At 42.4% G+C, this 13,274-nt stretch overlaps 1 protein-coding gene across 1 annotated transcript; it reads left to right on the forward strand.

The window, feature by feature from the left end:
- Positions 1-615: 615 nt before the first annotated feature.
- Positions 616-4,893, forward strand: LOC120932523. The gene is given in 2 exon segments (XM_040344968.1): positions 616-4,262; positions 4,264-4,893. Coding segments are annotated over 2 exon segments (1,860 nt in total). The 5' UTR covers positions 616-2,613; the 3' UTR covers positions 4,475-4,893.
- The last annotated feature ends 8,381 nt before the right edge of the window (positions 4,894-13,274 follow it).

The following is a 13,274-nucleotide window of genomic DNA, read 5'->3' on the forward strand; positions in this document are numbered from 1 at the left end:
ATGCACTGGGTGCCCCAGCAGGGTCCAAGAGATTAAGTAAACCTCCTATGAGGTATGGTGTGGTATAGTGGTGAGGATAGAAGTCCCGTACCCCAGGGGAGGACAAGCAGACAGGGGCGAGGGAATTCATTGCCTCCAGATAGCCTAGACTTAAGAAATAGGTTGACTGCCTTACTGAATAGATGCCAGCTTAGATGGGTACTGATTGGCAGAGGAAAAAAAATGACAAACCTTTTGAACAAACAGTGGACTCAAGGGAGAGTCACATGACATCGGTACTTACACATTTACATGGTGAGCGCCAGAGGCCGATCGCTTACTATTCTATAAAACTAGACAGTGTAACTAGAGCACTTCTACCCTGTGTACAGGCAGTGGTAGCTGCAGCCGAAGCAGTTTAGGCCTCAGCATCTATAGTGCTATATCACCTGTAACACTCAACGTACCACATGTAGTAGTGTTATTCGTTTACATCAAAAGATATAACACTTGAGCCCAGCACGACACCTTTCCTGTATGACAATACAGGGGTATACTGCAGGCCTGCCCCGCTTTTGAGTGCATGGTGGGGTTTATTTGATGGGGTGGGGGGGGCGTGGTGTTGGGCTCGCTTCTGCGCGGAAGACAATGAGCTTCTAACCCCAGCTTGTTCAATTAAGCCTGGAGGCTTGTTGTTTTTTTGTGCGGGGGTGGGCCTGGTTTTGCGCTTTCTGGCTTTGGTGGGTGGACCGCATTGTGTACTTGGGAGTGAGGTATGCCTGTATATTAAACCTGTCCACACTGCTACCACTTTTTACTGATGTTCATAAACATGACTGTACTGCTGCCATCGCTGAAAAGGTACTGCCACAAAGTGATTTGAAAGATGTACCATTATCTGACCCTGACATGATGCTTTTTGTCGATGGCTCCAGTTAAAAAAAAAAAAAAAAATCTAGATTGCACAAATGCAACCGGATATGCAGTAGTGACACAATGAAATCTTAGAAGCTAGGCCATTACCAAAACATTATTCAGCACAAGTAGCAGAACTTGTAGCACTGACAAGAGCATGCATACTATCAAAAGGGAAGTCCGTAAACATATACACTGATAGTCAATATGCATTTTCAACAGTACATGTTTTTGCACAACAATGGAAAAACAGGGGGATGGTGACCTCTAGTGGTAAGCCAATTTCACACACAGACTTCATTTTAGAACTCTTGGATGCAATCCAATTACCAAAAGAGCTTGCAATATGTAAATGTCAAGCACACACAAAACATACAGACCCCATTTTGAAGGGAAATTAAAGGACAGATGAAGCGGACAAAATAGCGGCACAAGTAACGCATCAAATAATGACAGAACTGGAAATCCTAGCGATAGATCATACAGTCCTTACTGATATGCAGCAGAATGCACCCCCCAGGGAGAAACAATATTGGAAAACAAAAGGTTGCACAATAATAGATAACATTTACACATCACCTGAAGGAAAACCGGTATTGCCAAAATCCCTATTTAGGTATGCAGCAGTGTTGACACATGGAGTAACTCATGTGTCAAACAGGGGGATGACTGAGATGTTGAATAAAGTATGCACAGCCTATGGTTTCACCAACTACTCAAAAACTTTTTATTCTCAATGCCTTATATGTGCAAAACATAATGCTCAGGGAGGCATAAGACCACGGAAAGGAAAGTTCCCCAAACCGCAATATCCATTCCAACACATTTGTATGGATTTTATTGAATTGGACAAATGTGAAAGGAAAAAATATTGTTTGGTTATCATAGACGCCTTGACCAAATGGGTGGAGGTATTCCCGACAGGAAGTGAGGACACACAGACTGTGGCCAAAGCATTACTAAGAGATATAATTCCTAGGTTTGGAATCCCTGAAAAGATTTACAGTGATAATGGATCCCATTTTGTAAATAAAACTATACAACATTTGACAGAAGTGATGGGTATCCAAGTAGAAAACCATTGCGCCTACCACCCCCAATCGGCTGGATTGGTGGAGAGACACAATGGGATCCTGAAAAACAATAAACTGAGAAAAGCTATGGAGGAAACAGGTAAAAAAATTGAATGTACTGCCTACCATTAGCTGTGACTAGCATGCATATTACACCCACATAGGAAAGTTTAAGCCCATTTGAAATGATACATGGAAGGTCATATAGAATACCCCAACTACTAAATGAAACACGGTTGAAGAATCTGAATGTACCTTAGCAGAATATATGTCTAAGTTGTTGAAACAGAAACAAAGTAAGGAGGTCTGTTCTATCCCAGAAGGTTCAATCTAAGGAGAAGAGAAAATCCATATCGGAGACTGGGTCCTAATAAAAGTAATAAAAAGGAAACATTGGCACTGGCCTAAGTGGGAGGGGCCATATCAGGTTCTTCTTACCACTCCCACGGCAATAAGGATTGCAGAGAGGTCTACCTGGACTCACCAGTCCCATTGCAAAAAGGTTTTACAGGCAGAGCAGGGTCAGTTGGCGGCAGAGCTCTGGTAAAGTCCGGCTACAAAGGGAGGTTCTGCACAAGGTGGGGCTTATCTCAAACCGGCGAAGAACTCCATTACCTTACCCCCCAGGGCTCTGTAGCTGGTTAGGATGAAAGGGACAGTAATTATCTTGGGTCTACTGGTGACTCTAGGTGAGACGTCTATACGTGGAGGCAGAAACTGGAAAGAAAAGGAACCTCTAGAATGGGCAAGTACGGGGAAGGCCTTGAACTTAACCTTCATAGAAGGGGAAACTAGTACAATTTTAGTTGATTTTTGCCAAATGGTGGATTGTAGGGACATGACTGAAGCAAGAAGGCTCCAATGGGCAGATAAATATATTTGTTATCTTGCAAGTGGAACTGACTGTTCAGTATGGAACCAGGCCCTGTGGACCACAGCACACCAAGATTGGGGGTACAACATTCTAGGCATAAATGGTTTAAAAGAAAGACTCACAATAACAAAGGCAGCCAATTCCCCCTGTACACATGGTAGAGATTGCAACCAATTGCTGATAACATTGAAAGAACCTAAAAGAACGGATCAACGGTTGTATTCTATGGGAGCATGGGTGTCAGGAACAGATCCTTTAGGTAAATTTTTCCTCGAGGTATTACCCCCCAATGTGATCAAACAGGAAAAGGTAGACACGGAAGGAAAAGAAGAAGGCCATACTAAAATAGAAGTTCTGAGTAACACTATAAGATTTACTAACCTAACAGTAGAAGATGCCATAGCTTTGGAGACGGGTTACCAAGAAAAAAATGAGTGGTTAGAATGGTTGAGGTACACAGTTAAAACTCTAAAAAAGGAAAACTGTTTAGTTTGTGCTGGAGCTAGACCACATTTAGCAACGGTCCCTTTTCCTCTAGATTACAATACAGATCCAGAAGGTTTAAAATGTATGCTGCGGTTGTATAATAAGAGTTATAAACCAGAAACAAATTCTACCTGTCACACATTGAGTTTGTTGTTTCCCCCAGTGCAGAGACCTCAGATACCTCCAGCGGTTGCTACGTATCCGGGCAATTTTACTTGTTTTGCACTCCCAGGGAACAGTAGCGCGGTGGATCTTGGGTCACTACCTGATGACTGCTGTATGGAGAGGATTAACAAGGAACATGGTGACTGGGTGGAACATGACATTCAGAGAGCTGATGTCTGGTGGATGTGTGGGGATAAGAAACTGCGAGCTAGGGTCCCGGCCAATGCCCAAGGGGATTGTGCTATGGTCCAGCTGGTTATGCCCCTGAGAATCCTGCCAGAACACCCGTGGACTAAGAGTCACCAACGGTATCGAAGGGACACCTCTCCCAAAGGGTCATTTGACTCCCAGATCTACATAGATGAGATTGGAGTCCCTCGAGGGGTGCCGAATGAGTTTAAGGCCAGGAATCAGGTAACGGCAGGGTTTGAGTCTCTTTTCTGGTGGGTGACTATAAATAAAAATGTCGACTGGATTAACTATATATACTACAACCAACAACGATTTGTAAACTATACCAGGGATGCTGTAAAAGGCCTAGCAGAACAGATGGGCCCCACCTCTCTGATGGCATGGCAGAACCGAATGGCCCTAGATATGATTCTAGCTGAAAGAGGAGGGGTATGCAAAATGTTTGGTAGCATGTGTTGCACCTTTATCCCTAACAATACTGCTCCTGGGGGGACCGTGACCAAAGCCCTGGAAGGACTAACTGCTCTATCGAATGAATTGGCAGAAAACTCAGGTATTAACGATCCATTCACAAACTGGACTTATCACATCATGTTTTATCTAATTTGCTGTGGTTTTGATTGTTTTGGTCACTTGCGGATGCTGCTGCATTCCCTATATTCGAGGACTTTCACAAAGACTGATTGAAACTGCAATCTCAAGAACGATGTATCAAGCCGTTCCTACCTCGGAGGAGACCTATGTGGACATTGAAGCTCAACTTAATGACATACAGTCCGAAAATGTATAACACGGGGACTATTATCCAAATGTGTTGAGATAAAAATAGACACATGAGGAGGGAATGTTAGAAAAGTTTTGTTTGTGTGTCTATTTAAAACAGAGCTGACACTCATTCTTCTAATATGGCTTCCGAGCACATGTTACTAACTGGTTATATTCTTTTGTTCTTAATAACCCCATACGTAATGTATAGATAACAGATTGTACAGGAAGCTCTGTTTGGTAATAAAGTGCCAGTCTGTGCCAGGTACAGATAGACCTTCCTTAGCTAATTTAGCCAATAAGAAGTGTTATCGTTGTTTCACTGTAAGGATGAGAAGGTGGGGGCTCCTCTCTTCTCACTCTCTTTTGCTTTTTCTCTCAACTTGTAAGCATCACTAAAATGTATTGCTGCATTTTGAATTAAATTATCTTCCCTTTCAAACACCTGGATTTCGATTGATTACAAAGAAAGAAATAACCTAACATAGGGTCATCGACCCGATGTGTAACAGGTGTAAGGTAATGTCTGGTGATTTGATTCACCTGTTCTGGCGCTGCCCCAAGCTCCACAGGTTCTGGAAGGGAGTCCTGGATACACTTAACTCTGTGTTCCAGGTATCCGTTCCCCTGGAGCCGGTATATTGCCTGCTTGGAGTATTGGAGGGAGTGGTAACGGAGGAGTTGACTCGAATGGCTTTTAGCAGAGCATTGTTCCAGGCCAGGAGGGCCATTCTCCTGAAATGGAAACTGGAGGCTCCCCCCACACTTAAGTTTTGGTTGATGCACATGGGCAAGATGCTTGTTATGGAGAAGTACATATATCAGCACAGGGGAAATGCGGGCAAATTTGACAGGCTTTGGGATGCATGGCTTGCCACGCCTGGCTTGAGCCCTATGGAACTTGTTCAGGGGAGGTTGCTGGGTGGTAATTAGACTTGCCAGTTACGGGGAGGCGGGATTGGAGGGCATGCTATTGGTTATTGCTAGTATATGCTAGATGTTGGATGGAGAGATTTGTTTAAAGTGTACTATACATGCTATGACTGGTATGTCATATTGTTTTATTTTTTCCTGTATGTTTTGTGAGCAATAAAAACTTTTCTGATTTAAAAAAACAAAAAACAAAATCAAACTTTTTGGCAACAATGCAAAATGTTATGTTTGGCGTAAAAACAACACAGCTCATCACCCTGAACACACCATCCCCACTGTCAAACATGGTGGTGGCAGCATCATGGTTTGGGCCTGTTTTTCTTCAGCAGGGACAGGGAAGATGGTTAAAATTGATGGGAAGATGGATGGAGCCAAATACAGGACCATTCTGGAAGAAAACCTGATGGAGTCTGCAAAAGACCTGAGACTGGGACGGAGATTTGTCTTCCAACAAGACAATGATCAAAACATAAAGCAAAATCTACAATGGAATGGTTCACAAATAAACATATCCAGGTGTTAGAATGGCCAAGTCAAAGTTCAGACCTGAATCCAATCGAGAATCTGTCGAAAGAACTGAAAACTGCTGTTCACAAACGCTCTCCATCCAACCTCACTGAGCTCGAGCTGTTTTGCAAGGAGGAATGGGCAAAAATTTCAGTCTCTCGATGTGCAAAACTGATAGAGACATACCCCAAGCGACTTACAGCTGTAATCGCAGCAAAAGGTGGCGCTACAAAGTATTAACTTAAGGGGGCTAAATAATTGTGCACGCCCAATTTTTCAGTTTTTTATTTGTTAAAAAAAATTGAACTATCCAATAAATTTCCTTCCACTTCATGATTATGTCCCACTTGTTGTTGATTCTTCAAAAAAAATTACAGTTTTATATCTTTATGTTTAAAGCCTGAAATGTGGCAAAAGGTCGTAAAGTTCAGGGGGGGGCGAATACTTTTGCAAGGCACTGTGTGTATATGTATATATATATATATATATATATATATATATATATATATATATATATATATATATATATATATATATATATATATATATTTATATTATATTATATTATTATTAAAGGGCCGGATGGCAACCCCCCTTTTTTTATCAAATTTTTTATATTATTTTATTTCTTTTATATATATATATATATATATATATATATATATATATATATATATTTATTTATTGATAAAAAGAAGGAGTTGCGCTATAAGCCTTATGGGTATAATAACCATAAGATCAATAATATGTGTAGTCCCACAGTGATGTAAACACACCAAAATCAGTGAAATAGAAAATGTCCAATATAAAAATAAAACCAAATCTGTTAATGTTGCTGGGACAATGGTTGAATTGATCGAAGTTCAAGCTGACCCTTACCAGAAGTGTAGATCCAGAAGGATCAAGCTGGGCAAAAGGTAGTAACCAATGAGTAGTCCAAACCAGATATACTTCAGCTAAGAAGCTCCAACGTCATTTAGTCACAGCATAACATGAGAGAAAAAGGAAAAAGCAAATAGTGCAAAATCATATGGCAAAAGACATAAACACTCTGACTTTCCCCGTGAGTACTTGACAAACGATGTGCAGTGAGATAGGAGACCACCACCATAGGAACACACTGACCCTTACCAGAACTTAACGACCCTCAAGGGATCAATCAAACATGGAAGCAGTGTGATGCAGCTGTCAGCAGTGTAGCGTTCCAAGCGCGTTTTCCAAAACAGGGATCAGATGGCCAAGTACCAATAAAAGATAAACGGGCTCACATAGTGAAATACCATCAGGAAATTTATTATAAAAAGTAAGTAGGACACTTACACTTAGATGTTTTTTAAAAGGCAATAAAATCAAGCAGCCGGCCGGCAAACAAACGAGGTACGTCCTCGAACGCGGTGAACAAGGTACGTCCTCGAACGAGGTACGTCCTCGAACGCGGCCTCCAATGGGAGGCTGACGTGCTGACGTCACCGCGGTCGAGGACGTACCTCGTTTGTTTGCCGGCCGGCTGCTTGATTTTATTTTTTGTAAAGGGCCCCCCCCCCGCTTCTCAATTCGTAGCAGCCTCCCCGCTTCTCAATTTCAGGCGGCAGCACCCCCCCGTTCTCTTCTCCAGGGGGCCCATGCCTGAAGCTGTGTAAGGGGCCCCATAATTCCTGATGGCGGGCCCTGTCTATGCCTATCCACAAGGATGATAAAGTACAGATCATAAGTGAACACTTCAAAGGCCAGCAAATTAGCAAAGATGTCTAGGTGTACAGAAAGAAATACATCATCTACATTGAATGTGTGCAGAGTGATAAGACTAATGGCACCACTGTCCATGTCGGTATCTGTATCCACCCTAGCAAGGTAGTGATTACCAGGCTAAAGCTTGACAAGGATCGCAAGAAGATCTTGGAATGCAAGGTCAAGTCTTGCCAAGGAGACTTCTTCCTGGTTTCTCAAGGAGGAAACTATTATGAAGATGCAAGAGTAACTTTATCAATTAAAATAATTCCGCTTTCCCCCCAAAAAACAAGTTATTTGACAGATTTGCCTCCCATTGATTGAATAGGGTTTGGATTGGGAATACAAACATATGATATCAGTGTCAAACTAAACCCAGGTGTTTGGCTAATCTGTAAATAGCATGACAGCCGGGAGTCAGCAGTGGAAACCTATACTTAATCACCAGCAAAAGTCTGCATTAAGGAAAAACATGTATGGGGGCACATATTTCCAACACCACATATTTAAAGAACCCCTACAGACTGCTGAAAGTTCATTTAATTGCTCTTCCCCACCTGTCAATAGTTAACTTTCTTTTAACTGTACTCTAAATATCAGAATCGTATAGTAACTGAGAACAATGGGCCTACGCCATCCTAGCCATTTCCTATAAGGAAGCAATGTATTAGCCAAGCCACCACTGTACATCAGTTCCCTTCAACTGTTTGGGGACCCATTTGATCCAGGGTCTCACAATAACAGGAAGCTGCTTCTTAACCCTTGCTTGTCCAAGCTTCCCCTTCACCTGGGTCTGGCTTGCCTTTCATGAACTCAAGGATTAAAGTCCTAAGATTGAGTGGGAACTGGGTCAGTAATTCTCACCCTCTGACTCCCAGAGCAGACAGCCAGAAACGTGACAGTATTATTCTACCAGCCCCAATAGCTTCTGTTTCAGCCTTGCTACCATTTGTGAGCAAGAGAGCACCTTTTGTTTTCTTTACTCTGGCTTCCTGTTTTTACATTTCATTTGGGTTGAATTCTTAAGTTGTTTTGTAGAAAAAAATGTCCAGAAACAAATATTTATGAATAAACTTACCTCCAGCATATGCTACAAGCAGAATTCTAGTTCACAACAACTACCTGGTTCATTAGTGTACAATGTTATTTTCTTTTTTTTCAAGTGTTTTAAATACTCCTTACAATCATTGTTTTACTCTTGGCATATTCATGAAAAAGAGGCTTCTCAAGATTGACTAAATCTAATGCCGCGTACACACGACCGTTATTCATGTCATGAAAAAAAAAAAAAAATTCTCGACGTGATTTCTCGTGATTCCTCTCAAGCCTGCCTTGCATACACACGTTCGTGAAAAAAAATTCTCGAGCAAAGCGTGGTCACGTACAACACCTACGACGGCACTCTTAGGCCCCATACACACCATAGAATCTATCCGCAGATAAATCCCATCAAATGGGTTTCTGCGGATAGATCCTATGGTGTGTACACGCCAGCGGATCTTTATCCGCAGATAAATCTCCCCTGGGATGGATTTCCAGCAGATGGATATTTGCTGACATGCTCAACAAATCCATCTGCTGGAATCCATTCCAACGGATGGATCCGCTCGTCTGTACAGACTTACCGGATCCATCCGTCCAAAGGGATTCCCCGCACGCGTCGTAATGATTTGACGCATGCGTGGAATTCCTTATATGACAGCGTCGCGCCCGTCGCCGCGTCATAATAGCGGCGACGGCGCGACACGTCATCTGCAGAGGATTTCAGCGCGGATTTCAATGCGATGGTGTGTACACGCCATCGCATAGAAATCTTCTGAAATCCTCGAGAGGATTTATCCGCGGATACGGTCCGCTGGACCGTATCTGCGGATAAATCCTCTCGTGTGTATGGGGCCATAGGCTAGGTTCACACTGCTGCAAATTCTATTGTGAATTTGAGCCGTTGCGATTTCTCAAATTCGCAAGTCATTTAGATGACATAGTTTAACATTAGTGCCGTTCACATCAATGCGTTGCGAATATAAGCTGCGGTAAAAAAGGGTCCTTTGCGAGTTTGATCCGTGTGCGATGCAAATTCAGCTCTATAGACTGGCATTCCCTGAAATCGCGGCCGCGAATCGTGGCAAATTCGCGGCAAAAACGCAGCTGCAAAATCGAGGTAAAATCACGCAATTTTAAATTCGCAGCAGTGTGAACCTAGCCTAAAGGGGAGGTTGCTTTTGCTAATTTCACCGTCTCATAACTTGCTTCTGAGCAAGCGTGTTTTTTTCCCCCTCGTTAAGGCGTACACACGACCGTTTTTCACGACGTGAAAAACAACAAGAAAAAATAGAGCAGGTTCTAAATTTTTAACGGCATTTTTCTCATCAAGAAAAATGGTCTGGAGCATACACACGACCGTTTTTCACTGGTGCAACGAAAAAAGGACATAACACATAAAATAATACCGTATGTAATAAAACTCTAATGTACCAACATATACACAATAAGGCAAAAAGACCAAAGTGCCTATCACCCGTGTATTAATGATAGTACATGTTACTCAAAATGATCTGTTCCGCGAAAAAGGTGATGCCGTCCCTCCTTATGCCGCGCACACACGCTCGGAATTTCCGACAACAAATGTTCGATGGGAGCTTTTGGTCATGACTTTCGACCGTGTGTAAGCCATTTTCTGTCAGAATTTCCGAGAACAAAAATTTGAGAGCTGGTTCTCAAATTTTCCGACAACAAAATCCTTTCTCGTAAATTCCGAGCGTGTGTAGACAATTCCGACGCACAAAATTCCATGCATGCTCTGAATCAAGTACGAGACGGAAGCGCTCGGTCTGGTAAAACTAGCGTTCGCAATGGAGATAGCACATTCGTCACACTGTAATGGACTGAAAAGCACGAAGGGCTGAAAAGCGCTAATCGTCTCTCACCAAACTTCTACTAACACGACTGGTATTAAACTCTCCTTTTCTAGTGCTGTTGTACGTGACCGCGTTCTTGGCGATCGGAATTTATGACAACATCTGTGCGACCGTGTGCATGCAAGACAAGTTTGAGCCAAAATCCACGGTTTTGTTGTTGGAATGTCCGATCGTCTGTACGCGGCATTAATGTTAATTCATATCAATATTATTGTACAATGACATAGTTTTGATTGCTAAATTCTTCAGTTCTTTAATTCTCCACTATAGTTTCACCAAAGTCCCCTCACATAATCGCCAAGGCTAGATCACAAATAACCGATGGAGTAGGATCAAATTAATGCTACTAACTCCTGGCATAAATTTATAGGGAAAACCTAAATGATATAAACATATACTGTATGTAGCGCCCTGCTACTTTCATAGCTAGTGCTGCCTTAAATTTGGAGGGTGGTCAGAGATTTAGTTGCCTCTGGCCGTGTTGTTTTGCCAAATTTGGGCCTCTGTTCCAGCCATGGCTGTACTGTGAGTGACCACTATTGTTGTCTTGGGTGCCTGTACCACCCCAGGCCGAGGGTGGCAGGAGTCGAGTCAGGGCGTATTGGGTGTTTTTCCCTCAGCAGCCAATCAGTGAGGGTTGATCGCCTCGCTGTGCATGCTGGGGGAGAGTACTTAAGGGACAGACGTCATTGGTTCGTGGTCGTCGATTGCTGGTCTGTCATCCCACCACCCCCCGTGTGTGTCCCTCATGGCCGGGGGTGTGTGTTTAAGTGTTCCTGGCTCCGGGACCACGTTGGTCCAGGGTTGTGATCTACTATGTAGGCCTGGTAGTCAGACTGCGTCTACAATTGCAAAGTGGTCCTGTGCTGTCCGTCCTGAGGGAGGAAGCCGCCTGATGAAGAACCTGTCTGGGAGAGCACCGAGCACGAGGCTGATATCTCAGGAGAGGCCTTAATATTAATCGAAGGACGCACCATTACTGAAAGGCTGAATGATGGTCGTCTGTCAGTCCTGAATTGACTAAAGTTTATTCAAGTGAGAGATCTGGGTGCTTAATCCTGTGTTGAGAAGGATTCTGGACCGAATACATCCCTACCTTTGGGAAGGTCTGTGGCAGAGACTTTACTAAAGATTCCGTGTGACATCCTGGCTGCTAGGCTGGTGAGAGAGGCCTATCCAGGTGCACAATACCCACTCTGGCTACAGTGGCGACGAGAATTTATTGCTGGAAGCAGGATTGTTTCTGAACGAAGTTATACACCTGAACCTACTACCTACTATCCTTTCTACCTCTTTAACTACTACTTTTATTATTTTACCCCATTGGGTAATAAAGCACAGAAAAGACACCTAAAGTGTGGACATTGCAGGTCTTCTCAGCTCTCATTGTGTACCCTAGACGGCAAAGGAATAGAGGTAACATGCCACCCAAAACTAACCAGCAGCTCCTTCGGGGGTAGTGCTACATGTAATTATGAAAAATAGACAAAGTAGTCGCTGCCATGGAAAACATCCGGAGAACATGCATACATGCATTGAGCATAAACACACATATCCACATGGGTACATGACCATAGACAAATAAAATAACTAAAAGAATAAATTGTATCTGTAGATTAAGATAAATGCGCCAATAAAAGCAGTCCTAGATAAATGTAGATGCCAAAATTATTAAACATCAATGGCTATAGCATATATCTAATAATACATGTGTGTAGCTGCAGAAAAATCCCAATCAGGCAATAAATATAATAAGTGGGGAGGACAAAGAAAACAAAAGATAAAAAGCGAGAAAGAAAAAATAGAAGAAAGAAAAAAGGGAACATAGCAGAAGCAGAACAAGAAAAGGTGAGCCAAGCAGAGCTGAGATGGAATATACTGACACCCAGGGGACAACCATGGCCTTCCATCAAGAAACATCATTAAGGCATATGACTATTCCAAGATGGGTGAATCCCATACATGTCTCAAGCCAAATACACCATCAATACTAGTGTATCAAATGTAAAACATGCAATGTACAAGGATATAAAGTCATTCATAGAAGTGTGTGATATCCCACTCAAAAGCCAATTGGCTGCCTGTTATTGAGATGGAATATCCAGTAAACCTCTCTCTTACAGAGTGACCCGAACTTGTCACCTCCTCTTTTTGGTAACCTCCTGGATACGTAAGCTACTGACATCTTTATTATGACATGAGTTCCAATGCCTCTCTATATTAGTGGAATGGTCTTTGGATATATCATAGAGATGATCATATAGCCTATCCCTTAGCCTACGGGTCGTAGTCCCATGTGTTGAATGGAACATTGTTCACATGTGACTACATACACTAGATATCTAGTGTTACAATTAATAAATGAGGATGCCTTAAAGTCTTAATTCAAGGAATAGAATGGATCATATAACCTCGTAAAATGTGGGGGCAACACAGGCAACCATTGCCCCGACATTGAAATGATCCTTTAAATTGCAGCCAATGTGAACAATGAGACCTACTTGTGTAAAGGCTAATGGACAATGTCCCACCAATAGTAGTAGCTCTGTGTGGCACTGATTTAATGCCCTTGGACAATATTAAATAAATGGGATCAATATACAAAATTGGCAGATATTTTTCAATCGTGCTTCTGATTTTATTAAACTCTAGACTGTAGGGGGTAGAAAAAACAGGAACATTAGTAGATTTTTCAAATCTGTGTTTTCCTCCATTACTGTTTTTATACCTATTGATGTT

Source organism: Rana temporaria, chromosome 3 (assembly GCF_905171775.1).
Source record: "Rana temporaria chromosome 3, aRanTem1.1, whole genome shotgun sequence".
NCBI classification, from domain to species: domain Eukaryota; kingdom Metazoa; phylum Chordata; class Amphibia; order Anura; family Ranidae; genus Rana; species Rana temporaria.